Here is a 20,507-nt window from a genome sequence, read left to right as displayed (position 1 = left end):
TTAAATGAACATTTTCGAAAAAAAAGTGCTTCCTTAACTTTCATAAGCTTTAAAGGCCTTGTTTTTCCTAACTTCATCCCTCCCCCCCATCAATAAAAAGCATGCAAGACATAGCAAACAGTGGCTCAGCAATGAGGACGGGACTCAGCACTGACTGAGCTCTAACTTTCCATTTACAGCAGTGATGGACCTAAGAAATGTTTATTTTGGCCCAAAACTTGATAAATGAATATACATTTTAGAAATATCTCTAATATCTTGTAAAGGGATGTGTAGTGTATATTGGCACTTTTCCACTGCAAGTACCGGCTCGGCTCCACTCGGCCCTGCTTGGCTCGGTTTGGTTTTCCACTGCATGGTACCGCATGGTACGGAGTTGGTACGGTTCGGTACGGTTTGGTATGGTTTGCTTTTCCACTAAAGTAGTAAGTGGGTGGGATAACAACGATTCTCTGACCAATCAGTGGCTAGTAATGACTAGGGATGATTGAACTTTTCAAAAGTTCGGTTCGACCAGAACACCCGAACTACCCGAAAGTTCGGCCCGGATTTCAGAACCCCATTGAAATCAATGGACCCGAACTTCGGTAATGAAAAAACACCATTTTAAAGCCATGAAACCCAATAAATGCCCCTAAAAAGTGCCTAGGGTTCTGGGTCATGCCCCAGGGACTATTAATCACACAAAAAAGTTCTTAAAAATTGTAATTTTTCATAAAAAAGCCAATTATTGAAAAAAAAAGGATATTTTTTGATTTTGACTTTTTAGTATCTGGGGGGTCTAAAAGGTGTACCTGTGAAGTTTCAGCTCTGTAGCATGTCCAGAACCAGAAAAAAAGATAATTTTTCAGTAGAGCAGGGATGGTGGGACCCTACTTTTACACCTATATGATCTTTTTTTGGGGGTTCTGGACATGCTACAGAGCTGAAACTTCACAGGTACACCTTTTAGACCCCCCCCCCCCGACACAAAATCACACAAAAAAAGTTCTTAAAAATTGTCATTTTTGATAGAGAGCCAATTATTGACAAAATTAAAAAAAAGAAAAAATTTCTTTGAATTTATTGTCTGGGGGGTCTAAAAGGTGTACCTGTGAAGTTTCAGCTCTGTAGCATGTCCAGAACCATAAAAAAAAAGATCATATAGGTGTAAAAGGGGGGTCCCACCATCCCTGCTCTACTGGAAAATGATCTTTTTTTCTGGTTCTGGACATGCTACAGAGCTGAAACTTCACAGGTACACTTTTTAGACCCCCCAGACACAAAATCACACAAAAAAAGTTCTTAAAAATTGTCATTTTTGATAGATTTTTGATAGAGAGCCAATTATTGAAAAAAATAAATAAATAAAAAAATTTAAAAAAAAAAACAATTACTTTGGATTTAGTATCTGGGGGGTCTAAAAAATGTACCTGTGAAGTTTCAGCTCTATAGCATGTCCAGAACCATAAAAAAAAGATTGTTTGTATTAGAACACTTTCAGCACAGGAGGTTGGCTTCTCGCTTTTCACACCTTGCCGGTTTAATAGCAGGCGTTTTTTGGGCATTTTTTTGGGTTCTTTTGAGGCAGGAAAAACATCTGAACTTGTGTATAGTGGTACTGTGCACAAGTTCTGATGTTTTGCCTGCCTCCAAAAACCCCCAAAAAATGCCTGCAACAACACACCTGGGCGTTTTTTTTTTGACGCTAGCGTTTTTTGGGCATTTTTTTGGGTTCTTTGGAGGCAGGCAAAACATCTGAACTTGTGTATACGGGTATATATACACACACATACTTATATGTATATACACACCTAGACATTTAAGGTGTGATAGTAGCAGAAATATATGCTTGCGCTAATGAAATCATTTACACTAATATGGTTACGCTCCTATAACACCTATATATGTCTAAGTGTAAAATACATATAAGTATGTGTGTGTACACAAGTTCAGATGTTTTGCCTGCCTCCAAAAACCCCCAAAAAATGCCTGCAACAACACACCTGGGCGTTTTTTTTTTTTTGACGCTAGCGTTTTTTTGGGCATTTTTTTGGGTTCTTTGGAGGCAGGCAAAACATCTGAACTTGTGTATAGTGGTGTATATACACACATAGTTATATGTATATACACACCTAGACATATATAGGTGTGATAGGAGCAGAAATATATTGGTGTTAATTATTTCATTAGCGCAAGTAGTTTTTTCTGCTCCTTTCACACCTATATATGTGCAGGTGTATATATACAGACAAGGGTGTGTATATATACCCCCTATACACATGTTCAGATGTCATGCCTGACTCCAAACATGTGCTCAAAAAAGCACTAGCAACGCCTGCAGCCAAAAATGCTGGCGGCGGCGAAGCCATATTAGTGCAGCGAAAGTAACTTCAGAGAAAATAGCTTTTCTCTATAGCGGTCACCCTGACATGGAAGGGTTTGGTCACCCTGCCATAGCAGTCAGAGTCAGTTCACCCTACACTACATTACGGTCACCCTGACACTTCACACTTTCCCTACAGAAACTAATTTTTTTTGCATCTAACTAAAGTGTAAAGGAGCACTCTAACTACACTAGATATCCCTTTCCTCACACTAATAATTGCTAAATGACACTTTTAAAGTAAAATTAACAGAACTGCTTCCACTCTTTTCCATGTCCTGTATAACAATGCTAGGAATATGGCGGGGGCTATCTTATATACTGGGGGGCGTATTCACTAATGATTGGACTATGGACCCCCTAGTCACTCCAATCACATTCCTAGCATTCTTCTGCCCCCCTCAATTGGCTTTTTCTAATGGTTCTGGTCCAATCACAGGCTTCATTTCCTGAACCACTGCATTTTGGTCGGTTCTGGTTGCTCTCCTGCGCAACCCGACGTAGGTCTAAGTCAGTCGTGCGCGGGAAGCTAGGGGGCAAGCGCGTGCCACCAGTGGCGCACACCTGCCCCCACTCTGCAGCAGGGAAAGCCAATGCACGGGTCAGGCGGCTCCGATTGGCGCCTAACACCCGCGATCGTTTCCCGCTGAGAGAGAAGGACGGTCGGATGTTGTAAACACAGCCAACCGTTCTTCTCCCTGGAATGATCACAGAGCGCCTGTGATCCTTCTCTATAGGAATACAGGTCTCTATGGTCATTCCACAAGCCCACCCCCCCCACAGTTAGAATCACTCCCCTAGGCTTACATTTAACCCCTTGATCACCCACAGGGTTAACCCCTTCCCTGCCAGTGTCATTATTACAGTAACAGTGCATATTTTTAGCACTGATTACTGTAGTAATGTCACTGGTCCCCCCAAAAGTGTAAAAAATGTCAGTCAGGGATCCAATCTGTCCACCGCAATGTCACAGTCCCACAAAAAATTGGTCCAGGGCTAGAGAGCGGGCGTGCAATCATGCACACCCGAGACCCACTCCCGCAAGCCGCCGTATGGGCACATTGGTTTGTGCAGGAGAGCCAGACTACTGCAGTATATCTGCGCCAGCTGGTCTTAAAGCGGTTAAAGTAAAATGAAACCCTTAATGTTTATTTTATTTTCCATTAATCTATTTGATAAAATTCTTACCCCAGCATTGCAGTTTACAATTTTCAATGTAGCTCTCTCAGTGCCCCTTTTCTGAACTTCTGGTCTTCACAGGAAAGAATTAACATTGGGCGGCACATTTTCCAGCCAGTCTGTTTGCTTGGAGTAGGTGTGGGGAGGAGGTGGAGAGGAGAGAAATAGGTTGGGGGGGAGGGGGTAGGAAGAGGTTTGAGGAGCAGGGAGTGCCTTGCCACCCTTGGCTGCGGGGATGTGCGTTTCTATTGATGCACACAGTGTAGTGAGACACTATTCTCCAAATGCAAGGGTGTCTTCATAGGATACTGCAAGAGAAAGGAGCCAGGAATCCTGGGACAGTGGTCAGGGCATCAGCTAAAACTGGAGCAAAGGAAAGGATTATAAGATGAAGAAGCTGCATACTCACTGCTGAAAGTGTTAAAAAATAGAGGGTGTAATATCACTTTAAAGTCAAGAAACTGGAAATATAACTGGGAAATATTATGAGAAAGTGGCTGACTGGTTTAATTGGTTGTAGACTGCTAAGCCCTAATGCTATCAAGTAGACTTATTACCAGCCTTCCCTTGCAGTCCCGGGGTTCTGGGCCCAGTTCCCTCTCAGTACATTGCCCATTTGAAGTCTGTATGTTTGTGTTGGTTTCCTCCAGTGTCTCGGTTGACCGCTCACCGTCCAAATATACAGGTAGAATAAATGATGTCACAAAGCTGACCATACCGGGCTCTCTATTACTGTGTATTACTGTAGTGGATACAATGGCACCACTTAACAACAAACATGCATGCAAAAGAAATGACTATCAAATATAAAGGCAATCAATAAATAAAAATTGGGATTTGGTCCCACCATATGGCCAATCGTGCTCAAGCCCACCACTACGTCAAAGTACCCCATTATCAGTGTCCTACGCTCCCACACCTGTACTCTATCAGTGTCCACTAGCAAGTAGATATAGGAGGAGTCCCTTATAGTGCAGTCGCACATCTCTCCCAGTAAGGAGTAAGTATCTCCAATGGTTCAGAGAGGTTGGATTCATCCTTCTTTTTATGGATAGTGTAGGACCCACTGACAATGGGGTACTTTGACGTAGTGGTGGGCTTGAGCACGATATGGCCATATGGTGGGACCAAATCCCCATTTTTATTTATTGATTGCCTTTATATTTGATAGTCATTTATTTTGCATGTGTGCGCTATTCTCTGTAAATATGCATGTCACTTGGTTCATAGCTGCACCAGCTTTAGAAATGCATGTTCAGGGTGTGCCCCCCCCCCCAGCTCCTTTGTTTGTTAACAACAAACATGGATGGAGCTTTTTTTATGCCTACGACAAAGCATTGTGTGATTGTTATTCATGAATGCATTCCATCATTTAACATTTCTGACAATGTCCTCTTCCAGAGCTCTTCTCTCCTCCAGAAATAAAAGTGACCCCGTCCGGGGTAATAGAAGGAGATGAGATGACGATGAGATGTGACACCAGACTGGATCCGCTCAGAGGCGGCACAAAGCTGCGCTTTGCCTTCTACAGAGATGGATGGATTGTGCGGGGATACGATGTATCTGATACATACAGAGTGCGGTCAGCTCAGCTGGAGGATTCTGGGAATTATACCTGTGAAGTGAGGAAGGCGTTTGGCACTGTGAGGAAGATGAGTGATGGGATCTATATCCGGATAAATGGTGAGTGTGTAACCCAGAATGAATGGCTTTGGTGCAATCTTACATTATCCTCATATATACTTCTCATTTCTTTATTCCCTGACAGTCACATGTTGAGGGAATAGAACTCATACTGACCAATCATTGTCATCCTTTCCTCTTCCAGAGCTCTTCTCTCCTCCAGAAATAAAAGTGACCCCATCCAGTGTAATAGAAGGAGGTGAGATGACGGTGAGATGTGACACCAGATTGGATCCGCTCAGAGGGGGCACAGAGCTGCACTTTGCCTTCTACAGAGATGGATGGACTGTGCAGGGATACGATGTATCTGATACATACAGAGTGCGGTCAGCTCAGCTGGAGGATTCTGGGAATTATACCTGTGATGTGAGGACGGCGTCTGACACTGTGAGGAAGATGAGTGATGAGATCTATATCCAGATAATACATGGTGAGGATGTAACCATGAATGAATGGCTTTGGTCCAATCTTACATTATCCTCATATATACTTCTCATTTCTTTATTCCCTGACAGTCACATGATGAGGGAATAGAACTCATACTGACCAATCATTGTCATCCTTTCCTCTTCCAGAGATCTTCTCTCCTCCAGAAATAAAAGTGACCCCATCCAGGGTAATAGAAGGAGGTGAGATGAGGGTGAGATGTGACACCAGACTGGATCCGCTCAGAGGGGGCACAGAGCTCCACTTTGCCTTCTATAAAGGTCATAAGAATGTTCAGGACTTTGGTTTATCTGATACATACAGAGATGGACGGACTGTGCGGGGATACAATATATCTGATACATACAGAGTGCGGTCAGCTCGGCTGGAGGATTCTGGGAATTATACCTGTGAAGTGAGGAGGAGATCTGACACTGTGAGGAAGATGAGTGATGGGATCTCTATCCAGATACATGGTGAGTGTGTAACCCTGAATGAATGGCTTTGGTCCAATCATACATTATCCTCATATATACTTCTCATTTCTTTATTCCCTGACAGTCACATGATGAGGAAATAGAACTCATACTGACCAATCATTGTCATCCTTTCCTCTTCCAGAGCTCTTCTCTACTCCGGAAATAAAGGGGCCTTCATCCAGTGTAATAGAAGGAGATGAGATGACGATGAGATGTGACACCAGACTGGATCCACTCAGAGGTGGCACAGAGCTGCACTTTGCCTTCTACAGAGATGGATGGACTGTGCAGGAATACAATGTATCTGATACATACAGAGTGCGGTCAGCTCAGCTGGAGGATTCTGGGAATTATACCTGTGGTGTGAGGATGAGTTCTGGCAATGTAAAGAAGAAGAAGATGAGTGATGGGATCTATATCCAGATACATGGTAAGGATATAAAAAGTAAATGAAGTCAATGAGATCTCCAGGCATTGGCAGAAAACACTTCCAGCTTTCCCAATATTTAATATACGGTGTCACAAGATCAGGTGCACTGCATTCTGGAGTCTAAGTGTAGAATAATGATGAGCCGAACAACCCCAGGTTCGCACCAGAACACCGTGAACAGGGGAAACATTCGTTAGAACATGCAAACTCCATTGAAGTCTATGGGACTCGAACGTTAAAAATCAAAAGTCCTCATTTTAAAGGCTTATATGCAAGTTATTGCCCCAAAAAAAGTTTATGGGGACCGGGTACTGCCCTGGGGGACATAAATTAATGCAAATTTTTTTTTTTTTTTTTTTTTTTTTTAATATGATTGTTTTTACAGGAGCAGTAATTTTAATGAGGTTTAAAGTGAAACAATAAAAATGAAAAATTCCTTTAAATATCGTGCCCGGGGGGGGGGTCCCTTAATGTGCCTGTAAAGTGGTGCATTTCTACGATGTATAGAGCCTGCTGCAGCAATACTGACATTTGTAAAGGAAATATTGTCATTTAAACTTGCTCGCAGCTGTAATGTATTGTCGGGTCCCCCCCCCCAGTCCATTCTAGGCCCTTAAGGTCTGGTATGGATTTTAAGGGGAACTCCATGCCAAAATTGAAAAAAAAAAAAAAACAGTGTGGGGCCCCCCTCCCCCAGACCATACCAGGCCCTTGGGATCTGGTACGGATTTTAAGGAAAACTCCAAGCCAAAATTGAAAAAAAACGGCGTGGGGTCCCCCCAGAAATCCTTACAAGACCCTTATCTGAGCAAGCAGCCTGGCTGGACAGGATAAGGGTGGGGGGGGGGAGGAGGGGCGAGCGAACGCCCCCCCCTGGACCATACCAGACCACTTGCCCTCAACATGGGAAGGGTGTTTTGGAGTGCCCTCCAAAGCACCGTGTCCCCATGGGGACAAGGGTCTCTTCCCGACAACCCTGGGCTGTGGTTGTGGGGGTCTGTGGATGGGGGGCTTATCAAAATCTGGAACCCCTTTTTAACAAGGGAGGCCCCAGATCCCTCCCCCCCTTATATGAATGGATATCGGGTACATTGTACCTCTACCCATTCACCAAAAAAGTGTACAAAAAAATAAAGACAAAAGCCACTTTTTGACAAGTCCTTTATTAAAAAATAAAAATAAAAAAATAGTGTCCTCCAATGTAAATCCATCGTCAATCACGTCACCCGCCACACCCGAAAAAAAAAAGCTCTTGCCTTTTCAGACGGCTCACGCATAATGAGCTGTTTGAGCTGTGACAGCTCTTTTATAGGAATCTGACCTCACGAGCGCACCATAATGCACTGCTCAGGTGCAGTAAATAAATTACTGAGGTCACGTCAGAAGGGGCAGGGACACCAGTGTCAGTTTACTGGTAATCGCTATGCACAGCGAATATTGCTTTAACTGGCATTGAGGAAAGACCTGTAGATGTGGAAATCTTCCATTAGATGGGATTGCACAATACTTGTAGCCTGATTTATGGCAGCGCAAGGAGAAATCCTTCGCATAAATATATATCCGCCATCCGGGGCCCCGTTATTGACTACGGAGATGTGTTTGTGATGTGGAATTCTTATCGTTTTACCAGGATTAATGGCTGGCATCTTTCTGTCATATTTGATCCATATGACTGAAATACTGCTGCTATTGTCTTTTGAAGATATAATAAAGTCCCATTCACTGGAACAATAGCATGATCAGTATCAAATATGGTTTATATGAACCATATTTGATAGGATCCACTAACAGGATAAGGTTGGTGAGTTCATGCTTGTGAATTAGCATGGCTGGGTCCATGGGAATCTATGTGGCAGCCATGTCTCTTTGTTCACCTGGCAGTTAAGAGTCTCCGCACAAGGCGATGTTCATACATAGGCATTCACTCCTCTTTTCTATTGTACTTTTGAATGTATACATGTCTGTGATTGGTGGTCTTGAAGCCACTCCCCTGTAACCTCTTTCGTTTTGTTCACTTGCTGTAAATAAACCTAGCTCTGGTCTGGAGGGGTCAGATACTCTCACGCTCAGACACTTACCATGACACACAGAAACTCACTCTCACACACACTCACTCACTCAGACACTCACTCACTCAGACACTCTCACACACTCAGACACTCACTCACTCACTCACTCACTCACTCAGACACTCTCACACACACACAATCACTCCCTCAGGCACTCACTTACTCACTCACTCACTCAGACACTCACACTCTCAGACACTCCCTCACTCAGACACTCACTCACTCAGACACTCTCAGACACTCACACTCTCAGACACTCACTCACTCAGACACTCACACTCTCAGACACTCACACTCTCAGACACTCACACTCTCAGACACTCACTCACTCACTCAGACACTCACACTCTCAGACACTCACTCACTCACTCACTCAGACACTCACACTCTCAGACACTCACACTCTCAGACACTCACACTTTCAGACACTCACACTCTCAGACACTCACTCACTCAAACACTCACTCCGACGCTCACACTCTCAGACACTCTCAGACACTCACACTCTCAGACACTCACTCACTCAGACACTCACACTCTCAGACACTCACACAGACACTCACACTCTCAGACACTCACACTCTCAGACACTCACACTCAAACACAGAGAGACACTTCAGATAGCATTGATATGACCCAGTGCATCTGTTCCTTTCTTGTCGCCTAGCACGATGGCCTAACCTTATACAAAAGAGCTGTACATTGTACTTTTCAGTACAAGGGTATCAATGGTGTTTGGTGCGTATTAATATCCACACGTGCGCTTTTCAGTGCAGCAAAGTCTTCAGCGCACCGAGTGAATTTCTATGCTCCTAGTCCCAATAATTTCCACCACACCCTATAATCTGATGATAAGTAGGCGGAGAATAATTATGTGGAGTGGGCGGAGCTTCAGGGAAGTAAGTGTGGTACATTTTCAAGTAAGTAATTGATAGCTGTGCTACAAAGTGTCCCTGGAAATTTTTTTTCAATTGTTGGCAACTATGAAGCTGGCCCTCGTAATTCTATATGACAATACACTACAGTGTAAGCATCACGAAGGTAGGATCTCATGTGAATTATTCTATATACTCTGTAAAGTGCTGTGTCATCCTTTCCTCTTCCAGAGCTCTTTTCAGCTCCAGAAATTAAGGGGCCTTCATACAGGGTAATAGAAGGAGATGAGATGACGGTGACATGTGACACCAGACTGGACCAACCCAGAGGCGGCACAGAGCTGAACTTTACCTTCTACAGAGATGGACGGATTGTGCGGGGATACAATGTATCTGATACATACAGAGATGGATGGTCTGTGCCGGGATACAATGTATCTGATACATACAAAGTGCAGTCAGCTCAGCTGGAGGATTCTGGGAATTATACCTGTGAAGTGAGGACGGCGTCTGACACTGTGAGGAAGATGAGTGATGAGCTCTCTATCCAGATAGCACAGAAACACGGTGAGCTTGAAGAATTGAATAAGCCTCTGATCTGTACATGTTCTGTCTCCGATATCACTTTATACAAAAGACATTCCTCCTCAGACCCAGTCTGTAGAGATAATTTGGCAACTTCCTGATTTGAGAAGATCCACAGGCAGTGTTAACTCACCAAGACAACACAGATGTGAAATCTATTGTAGCTTATTCTAGGCTGACATACACAAAGATTGTTTTGGGTTTTTTTTTCTTGCACTTGAAAAGACATTTTGATCTAAAAGCCTCCTGATTCCCCAGAAAGAAAAACTAACCAGCTTGTAATGTTAAAGTTAATAACATGTCCCAGGAAGTTCCCTCTTGGGTACTGGAAGACAGACTCAGAAGTAGACTTGAAAAACTTAACATAAATAAGTCCCTGGGACCAGATATCTTACACCAGAGGGTCCTTTAAGAACTCAGACAGGTGATAGCCAGACCATTGTTCCTAATTTGTATGGATAGTCTACTGACAGGAATGGTAACAGCTGATAGGAAAAAAGCCAACGTGGTACCAATATTTTAAAAAGGGCAGAGATATATCCTGGGTAACTATAGACCTGTCAGCCTAACATCAATAGTCTGCAAGATATTGGAGGGGATGATAAGAGACTATATACAAGACTTTAGTAATAAAAATGGTATCATTAGTAGTAATCAGCATGGATTCATGAAGAATCGCTCTTGCCAGACCAATCTATTAACCTTCTATGAAGAAGTGAGTTGACATCTAGATGAAGGAAGGCCTGTAGATGTGGTGTATCTGGATTTTGCAAGGGTGTTTGATACAGTTCCCCACAAATGTTTACTGTACAAACTAAGGTACATAGGTATGGACCATAGGGTGAGTAACTGGATAGAGAACTGGCTCCAGGGGCAAGTCCAAAGGGTGGTAATAAATGGGGAGTACTCAGATTGGTTGGGTGTGGAAAGTGGGGTCCCCCAAGGATCAGTCCTGGGACCAATCTTGTTTAATTCATTCATAAAGGATCTAGAGGAGGGGATAACCAGCACAATATCAGTATTTGTGGAGGATACTCAGCTAAGCAGGGCAATAACTTCTACGCAGGATGTGGAAACCTTACAAGAAGACCTGAACAAAATGGGGTGGGCAGCTTCATGGCAGATGAAGTTTAATGTTGGAAAATGTAACGTAATGCATTTGGGTGCCAAAAATACGAACGCAAGTTATTCACTAGGGGGGAACCTCTGGGTGAATCTAAGATGGAAAAGGACCCGGGGGTCCTAGTAGACAACAAGCTTAGCAGTGGCATGCAATGCCAAGCTGCTGCAAGCAAAGCCAACAGAATACTGGCATGCATAAAAAGGGGATTCACTCCAGAGATAAAACAATAATTCTCCCTCTCTACAAGACTCTGGTCCGGCCACATCTGGAGTATGCTGTTCAGTTCTGGGCACCGGTCCTCAGGAAGGATGTGCTGGAACTGGAGACAGTCCAGAGAAGGGCAACTAAGATAATTAGGGGAATGGAGGACCTCAGCTGTGAGGAAAGACTACAAGCACTGAACTTATTCTCTCTGGAGAAGAGACGCTTGAGAGGGAATATGATATCAATGTACAAATACTGTTCTGGTAACCCAAGCATAAGAAACAATAGGGAATTCAATAAAACACGTGGCCACTCACTAAAATTAGAAGAGAAGAGGTTTAACCTTAAACTGCGTAAACGGTCCTTTACTGTCAGCAAGGAGAATCAATAGCTTCAAAAAAACTATTAGATGGGCACCTTAAAGACCACAACATACAGGGGTATACAATGTACTACATACAGGGGTATACAATGTACAGTTAGCAGCAAACACATACACACATCAAAGGTTGGACTGAATGGATTGTGTCCTTTTTCACAAAAAAGAGTTCAGGCGCTGATCCAAAACACAAAGTTCCTATAGTGTCCTTATGCAGAGAGTACACAATTGTGATAGAAATGTATCTGATGCACCACTGGTAGCCCAATCCTAGACCCAGGATGGTGTATGGGAAGGTAGAAATAAAAAATAGGATGGCGCTCTAGGGTGCATAAATGTAGCAAAATCACTCCAACTGAAGCTCATATGTGCAATCTATGAAAGTTTATTGGGTATATCCATGGTAAATTAAAACAATTGGCATATAATCCTACCGGACCTTGAAGCTTCTGTGTCTTCTGGCTGTAATATAGGGATCCCTGATGTGTGTCATGGGAACCTAGTTCCTTTGTAACCGATGGAAGGGAGGTAGTACTCTCAGGTTGAAACGATGGTCCTCAATAGTGGAGGCTCGCACGGTCCAGTGTGCGGCCGCATCCTGGGGCCGAAGCCGAAACTTGACAAAGCTACATCGTAGAGAAACAAGTAGTTGTGGCAACGGGAGGCTCCAGAGAAGCGAGCACATCACTTCCCCCGCTCCATCCGGCTTTCTGTTCCACGGCTGACTCTTGGCTGACTTCCGGCCCTCTTTGGTGACGTCATCTGCATGCGGCTCCCGGTGCTCACGGCGGGCACTGCGGGAGCATAGCGCATCGACTCCGGTCCCAGGACGCGGCCGCACACTGGACCGTGTGAGCCTCCACTATTGAGGACCATCGTTTCAACCTGAGAGTACTACCTCCCTTCCATCGGTTACAAAGGTACTAGATTCCCATGACACACATCAGGGATCCCTATATTACAGCCAGAAGACACAGAGGCTTCAAGGTCCGGTAGGATTATATGCCAATTGTTTTAATTTACCATGGATATACCCAATAAACTTTCATAGATTGCACATATGAGCTTCAGTTAGGGTGATTTTGCTACATTTATGCACACTAGAGCGCCATCCTATTTTTTATTTCTACCTGTGTCCTTTTTCAACCTCACTAACTATGCAACTATGTAACATGACACACAGAGAAGAAGAGAGTTCCTAGCTAAGGACTGATTTATCTAACAATATACAGAGGTAGGGAATAGAAGAACATACCAAAACTCAATAAATGATTATAAAGTAGACTGTTGTGGCAGCACAGTACAGTCATATATTGGTAATATAAAAGTACACTATATAAGACAACTTCAATCCAGTTTAATCAGAACAAAGGGGCCTACAGACATTACAGAATGTTCCTCACATTTAGCTGGACTTGTTCTGTAATTTTATAAGACCCCATCTGCCTCAAACTGGATCAATCCTCCCTAAACATTGGTGGGGGCCTCCAGCACTATTACCCATACATACCATGGTTTTAACAACTTTACTCCAATGATTTGACAATAATTCACACCTTCAGCCATGTAACCCAAACGATTAACAAGAGGAACAACATTGTGAGAAGATGAGTGATGGGCTCCATATCTAGTGTGAGAACTTGCTTCATATGATAGAGCTTTTAAGGACAAAGCCATGCGTTTCTTCTTTATAAGTGATTTTTTTGGCCCAATTTTCATTAAAAGAATGTCCAGAAATCAAGTTCCCCCCAGAGGTGTTTTCAGTATTGCTCCTCCATCCAAAAAAAGCATTAAAGTGACTCTAAAGGCTCACTTTTTATTTTTTTTAAACAACGTCATACTTACCTGCTCTGTGTAATGGTTTTGCACAGAGCAGTCTTGATCCTCCCTTCCTGGGGTCCTCCGCCAGCGCTTTTAGCCCCTACCCCCTGCTGAGTGCCTCCATAGCAAGCAGCTTGCTATGGGGGCACCCATGTTTGCTTGCTCCCGAGCCATCTCTGTGTGTCGCCCTGCTCCCTCCTCGCTCACTGTGATTGACAGCAGTGGGAGCCAATGGCAAGAGAGACCACTGGATCGAGATTGGGCTCAGGCAATCATGTAGGGGGGACTGTTTGCAGAAGACGAACAAAAAGGGAAGGAGAGTCCCATTTATTTGCTACACCCTAACAACCTACCCTTAACCACTTCCCGACCACCTGCTGCAGATTTACTGCGGCAGGGTGGCTCTCCTGCACAAACCGACGTAGACCTACGTCGGTCACATGCGGGAAGCTAGGGGGCGAGCGTGTGCCGCTGGCAGCGCTCTCCCGCCCCCACTCGGCAGCAGGGAAGCTGAGGCATGGGTCAGGTGGCTCCAATTGGCGCCTGACACCCACAATCATTCCCCGCTGAGAGAGAAGAACGGTCAGATGTTGTAAACACAACCGACCGTCCTTCTCCCTGGAATGATCACAGAGCTCATGTGATCCTTCTATATAGGATCACATGTCTCTATGGTCATTTCACAAGCCACGCCCCCATACAGTTAGAATCACTCCCCTAGGCTCACATTTAACCCATTGATCACCCATAGGGTTAACCCCTTCCCTGCCGGTGTCATTGGTACAGTGACAGTGCATATTTTTAGCACTGATTACTGTAGTAATGTCACTGGTCCCCCCAAAAGTGTCAAAAATGTCAGTTAGGGGTCCGATCTGTCCGCCCCAATGTCGCAGTCCCGCAAAAAATCACAGATCGCAGCCATTACTAGTAAAAAAATAAAAAAAAAAAACAATAAAAATGACAAATCTTTCCCTTAGTTAGTAGACGCCATAACTTTTGCGCAAACCAATCAAAATACGCTTATTGCGATTTTTTTTTTCTACCAAAAATATGTAGCAGAAAACAAATTGGCCTAAAATGTTGAAAAATGTTGATTTTTAAATTTCTTTTTTTTTTTTTTGGGGGGGGGGGGGGGGAATGTTATATAGCAGAATGTGAAAAATATTGTTTTTTTTTTTTTTCAAAATTGTCGCTCTTTTTTTGTTTATAACGCAAAAAATAAAAGTCACCCGGGTGATCAAATACCCCCAAAAGAAAGCTCTATTTGTGGGGGGAAAAAAAAGGACATCAATTTTATTTGTTTACAGCGTTGCACGACTGTGCAATTGTCAGTTAAAGTAACGCAGTGCTGAATCGCAAAATAGGGCCTGGTCATTAAAGGGGGCAAATCCTTCTGGTTAATGGCATTTGAGTTTTGGACAATGTCCACCAAATCAATTTTTAGTTTGTTACAGTTTACAGATCTATACAAGTTAAGGCTATTAGAAGGTATCGTTTTGCATTAAAGGTTAACTCCACTTTTGTAAAATAAAAAAAAATAGCAAAATAAAAAAAGAGAGATAATATATAAAATTATATATTATCTATATTGTAATGTAATGTTATTAACCACTTACCGCAAAGTGGTAACTACGTAGGACTACGTCGGCAAACTTTGCGGTAGAATACCGGGATGATGCCTCTAGCTAGAGGCACCATCCCGAACCGTGGTTTAGAGCCAACGGTCGGCTTTCCGTCAGTAATGACAGATGTGGCCCGGGAGCGCTCGATCGTTACCCGGGTGAGGAGGAGGGGACGTCCCCCCCTCCCGCCGCCTTCCATGACTTTGCTCGGGGCTCCCTTCCCACCGGGAGCCCCGAGCACCCAGCCGGTACGTCCGCCGGCTGGATGGAGTCCCGATCAATGCAGGAAAGGGCTTCGATCGGGTCTCCGATGACGTAACCCGGAGGCGGCGTCCATGACGTCACTTCCGGGTTACTGTGCTGCAAAAGGCAGCAAATTTAAAAAACGGCTGTATGCAAAAACACAGTTTTCGGCGTTTTGCATACATGGAAGTGTAGTGGAGGGCTTTGTGGTCTTTTAGACCCCCGATCCCTCCATAAAGAGTACCTGTCACTACATATTGCTGTCACAAGGGATGCGTACATTGCTTGTGACAGCAATAAAAGTGATCAGATTTTTTTTTTTTAAAACCTGTAATAAAGTTAAAAAAAAAAATAAAATAAATAGGAAAAAAAAATTTTAGCCGCCCCCGTCACCGTTAGCTCGCGCACAAAAAAAAAATGTATATGGAAGTCGAGCCGCGAATGAAATCGCTGTTCAAACCACACATGTGAGGTATCGCCGCGATCGTCAGAGCGTGGGCAATAATTTAAAAAAAAGAGCTACACTAACTCTAAACTGGTAACCGTTAAAAAAATTTAAAGCGTCGCCTATTGAGATCTCTATTGACCGTAGTTTGTCGCCATCCCACGGGGGGGGGGGGGGGCGCAATTTTAAACCGTAACATGTTGGGTATCTATTTACTCGGCGTAGCATCGTCCTTCACAATATACAAAAAAAAATGGGCTAACTTTACTGTTTAGTATTTTTTAAATGCAGTGAAATTTGATTTTTCAAAATTTTTCCAAAAAAATTGCGTTTTAAAGACCGCTGAGCAAATACCCCGTGACAAAAAAATATTGCAATGACCGACATTTTATTCTCCAGAGTCTTTGCTAAAAAAAAAAATATATATATATAATATTTGGGGGTTCTAAGTAGTTTTCTAGGAAAAAATACTGATTTAAAAAAAAAAATGTGTCCGAAATAGGGCTGGGGCTTAAGTGGTTAAAAGTCCTTTATACGGCCGTCATGAGGGGGAGGAGCCTATTGGCACGCACGTAGGACGGAGGGGGAGAGGGCTAACTCCTGCTGAATGGAGGCACCAAGGAACCTGACCGCTCCCGACCCACCTCCGGCCAGACTCTGGATGCCTAAGCTCCCGGGGATGAGCGCGGGCACTGCGAGCGGTGAACCTTGCTGACCCCCCCCCACCCTCCCTGACGTCTCCCTCCATAGTTTGTAGCTACGACTTCATGCAGCACCAACACTCGGAGGAGTCCTGCACGCCTACAGCACACGGAGTCGGCGCTGGAGAGCCCTGTCTCCTGCACGGGAACGCAGGTGTGCAGCCATAGCGGCGACAGGAGAGACCTCCTTGCTAACCGCCAGCGCGGGGGGCCGGACATGGTCGGTAAACGTCCGTAGGCGAGCAGGTCCCGAGGGAGCGGACACCAAGAGAGCTGCCAGGTCCATCTGAGCCCACCCATCTGGAGACGCTGATGTCCTGAGGCCTGAGGGCTGGAAGCTAAGGAGACAGGAGAGTACACAGTCTAAAGACGAACGGAAAAAAAAAAACTTTTAAAAAGGGACAGTCTACAAAACCGTGAGTCACAGAGGAGTAAACCCTCTTTCTATATCATACCTACTGTCATTTTACTGTTTATTAGAAGGACTTATAAAGACTTCCTAGAGACATACAACAAAGCAGTATGGTAAAATATCAATGTCAGCACACCTGAGACTGATTCAGCTGCCCCCTGTTTATACCAGCAACCTCATATAAAGTGTTTCTTATTGGATTAATAGCCACAACAGTCTTTCAATACCCCAAAACAGCTCATGTTTATTCCACACGGTTCCTCAGCAACCGTACACAGAGACTCATGAGAAGATCACAGGTATAAATAAAGACCTTGGGGCTATATAAAATATATAAAATGATTAACACTTTCTCTGTGAAATAATACCTGACATTACCCAAACACCTTGTTATGACATACAGCCTGAGTTTCGCCCTCGCTCTATTGTTTTTTCTCTCTACCACTTCTTAAACATTTAAGGACGAGATTCACCCTAGCCTGTATAAGGACCTGAGTAGGGAGGTGGGAGGCTGGAAGTGCCCCATGCCTCATACCTCTATAGCCGCCTGTGAACATTGATTCAAAATAGAGGCTACCCGGCTTGTCTGTGTCTCCCTCTGGCTTGAAGGTAGACAAAATCTTTTTCTGATTATCAATACGATATACCTAATTTTGGAGCACCATCATAGGAGGTTTTGAGACTTTATATAGGAACCGCGGAACAACTCTCTACATAATGAGGGGTAAATCCACAAGAGGAGGAGCCATTGCAAAATCACCAAGGGTGTCCTCAAGCCCTAACACAATAAGGAAATTTATGACACAAGAAAATGCCTTAGAAAAAACATCCCAGGGAAAACAACAAGGAACAGACAAGAAGAAAGTAGAGAAAAATCAAAAAGCCGAAGTAGCTAAATCACCAATCAGTCCAGCAAATTCAGAATTAAGCATAAGGATTGAAAAGGACGAGGAAGAAGAGGAAGAGCGGGGAGAAACAAAAGAACACGCCCCCACAAAAGGTGAAATGCGAGAAATGTTCGCAGGATTGGAAAAATCTTTAAAAATCGAATTGGTTAAAATCCAAACCGACCTAGAACGGGTCCAGATGGACCTGGGACACGCCCTGGGACGGGTAGAAGAACTAGAAAAAAAACAAGAGGACCAAAGAAAAATAATACAGGGAATGAGAAAGGAAATAAATGAGACCAAGAAAAAAGCCAGAGATCTAGCTTACAAACTAGAGGATCAAGAGAATAGAGCTAGACGAAAAAATTTGAGGATCCGAGGATTAAGAGATACAACACAGGAAGAAAATTTAGGAGAAAAACTTCAAAAAATCCTAAACCCAGTATTAGGTAGAAGGGAAGAAGACCAATTGCTGATTGACAGAGTCCATCGCATAAGAAAACCGACAGGAGCCCCAGCAGAATCACCTAGAGATGTGATAATCAGGTTTCAAAACTATACAGATAAAGCACAAATATGGGAAAACCTAAAGAAGAATAAATCATTATTAAATGCAGTAAATACAGAAAATGACAAGATACAGATTTTTACAGATCTGGCACCGGAAACACTGAGGAGGAGAAGAATTTTAAAACCCTTGACAGAAGAGATGCAAAAACAAGGAATCAGATATAATTGGGGGTTTCCAGCCAGTTTAATAGGAAAAAGAGATGGGCGATCAGCAAAACTCACTTTTCCAGAGGAAACTCAAGAATTTTGCAAAAAACTTGACATACAGGAACCAAACCTGCCTGGATGGTATGAAGGTGACAGGGAAGATGAACTAGGAAGAAACTCACAGACGGAAGAACAGCAATGGACATTAGCTAGAAAAAACAAAAGATAAAATATGTGGAATACTGCCCAAAAAAAGCAAATCGGGAGAGAACCCCCCCCCCCCTTTTTTTTTTTTTTTTCTCCCCTCTCCTGCTTTGCGTGGAGTGGCCTCTCTTACTGATGTGAACTGTGCGGGGGGACGGGGGGAGGGGGGGTCGGGAGGCGGGGGGAGGAGGGAGGGAGAGGGAGGGGAAGGGAGGTAAGCTATACAAAGGAAGCAGGATAGCCCCCCCCCCAAAGCCGGAACGTCCTTCCAATTGAGGAGGGAGGTATATCGTGCTAACCCACTAGAGCACCACCCCAAAGGAATGGGTATCAGGGAGAATGACCCAAAGAAACAACTAAATACCCTAAGATCAAAAATTGATCAGAAAAATATCAACATGAGACGGAAGGGGACGGAGGTGGGGGGGAGGGGTGGGAGGGTGAGAGAGGGGGGGAAGGGTAGGGATAGTGAAACTCTCCATTGCCAAAAAAGAAAAGAAATTTTAAAAGCCTGCCAGACTAACAACATTGGTAGTATGATGTCAGTAGAATTTAAATCGATCCGGTGCCCCCGTGCTCGAGGAGGAACTGGATCAAGTAGGAGAAAAAAAAAATGAAAGATGAACAACTAAAAATAATAACGTACAATGTAAGAGGATTAAACTCCCATACAAAAAGGTATAAAATATTGGAAGAGCTGAGGAGAGAAGCAGCAAATATTGCTTTTCTACAGGAAACGCACATCTCTCTCCACTCGAATTTAAAACTCTTTTCTAAACACTTTCCTAAATGGTATTACGGAGACTCACCAATAGAACGTGCAAGAGGAGTAGCAATAGGAATAGCTGGAAATACAGAATTCTCCTTAGAAGAAATGAAAACAGACCCGAATGGTCGATACATTTTCCTTAAGGGACAAATAAGGGGGATGGAGCTGACATTGGCCAATATCTATAACCCAAACAAAAAACCAAGTGAATATCTGGGGAGAATCCTGTACGACCTAGAGAGCTTTAAAAAAGGCTACCTGATAATGGCAGGAGATATAAATTTTTGTTTAGATCCAAACGTCGACAGTACATCGGGAGTAAGGACGCTAGGAGACCAAAAACTGAGGAAAATAAGGGTAAAGTTACACCAGAGCCAATTAGTAGATGCATGGAGGGTTCAACATCCAAAAAAAAGAGACTATACTTACTACTCCTCAATACACTCGATGTACTCAAGACTGGATTACTTTTTTATTGACCATCGCCTGTTGGAATTTATAGAAACTACAGAAATAGGTACAATCACACTGTCAGACCATGCCCCCCTAACCCTAATAATCAAGACACCGACACACCACAAAAGCATGGGAACATGGAGGTTAAATGAAGAACTAATTCTAGATGAAGAAATAGGAAACAGACTAGAAAAAGAACTAGAGTTATACTTTCAAAAGAATGATACGCCAGAAATATCATCCGCTACACTCTGGGAAGCACACAAAGCGTATATCCGAGGAATATTAATAGCTAGTGCCTCAAAAAAAAAGAAAGAGAGGTCCAATCAAATCAATACACTCATAAGAGAAATATATGATCTAGAACAAAAACATAAAAAAGAATTTAAAAAAGAAATAGAAGAAAACCTTATAATTAAAAGAGATGAATTAA

General features: G+C 43.5%; 2 protein-coding genes across 2 annotated transcripts in view; both read left to right on the top strand.

Moving 5' to 3' along the window:
* The window catches only part of LOC309569902 (high affinity immunoglobulin gamma Fc receptor I-like), a gene marked incomplete at both ends in the record, with an annotated part of 105,878 nt that extends 100,128 nt beyond the window's left edge, over window positions 1-5,750 (top strand). Inside the window, 2 exons of the mRNA XM_082275893.1 lie at window positions 5,373-5,657; window positions 5,743-5,750. Coding sequence (XP_082132019.1) covers window positions 5,373-5,657; window positions 5,743-5,750 — 293 coding nt within the window. The remainder of the gene's footprint in view (window positions 1-5,372; window positions 5,658-5,742) is intronic.
* A 111-nt stretch (window positions 5,751-5,861) lies between these two features.
* Window positions 5,862-20,507, top strand: part of LOC309569901 (high affinity immunoglobulin gamma Fc receptor I-like) — a gene marked incomplete at both ends in the record, with an annotated part of 31,175 nt that continues 16,529 nt past the window's right edge. Inside the window, 3 exons of the mRNA XM_082275892.1 lie at window positions 5,862-6,129; window positions 6,275-6,562; window positions 9,738-10,073. Of these exons, the coding sequence (XP_082132018.1) occupies window positions 5,862-6,129; window positions 6,275-6,562; window positions 9,738-10,073 (892 nt within the window). The remainder of the gene's footprint in view (window positions 6,130-6,274; window positions 6,563-9,737; window positions 10,074-20,507) is intronic.

The sequence above is a fragment of the Pelophylax lessonae genome (genome assembly GCF_965119305.1).
Source record: "Pelophylax lessonae genome assembly, chromosome: 13".
NCBI lineage: Eukaryota > Metazoa > Chordata > Amphibia > Anura > Ranidae > Pelophylax > Pelophylax lessonae.
This window is presented reverse-complemented; position numbering and strand designations above follow the sequence as displayed.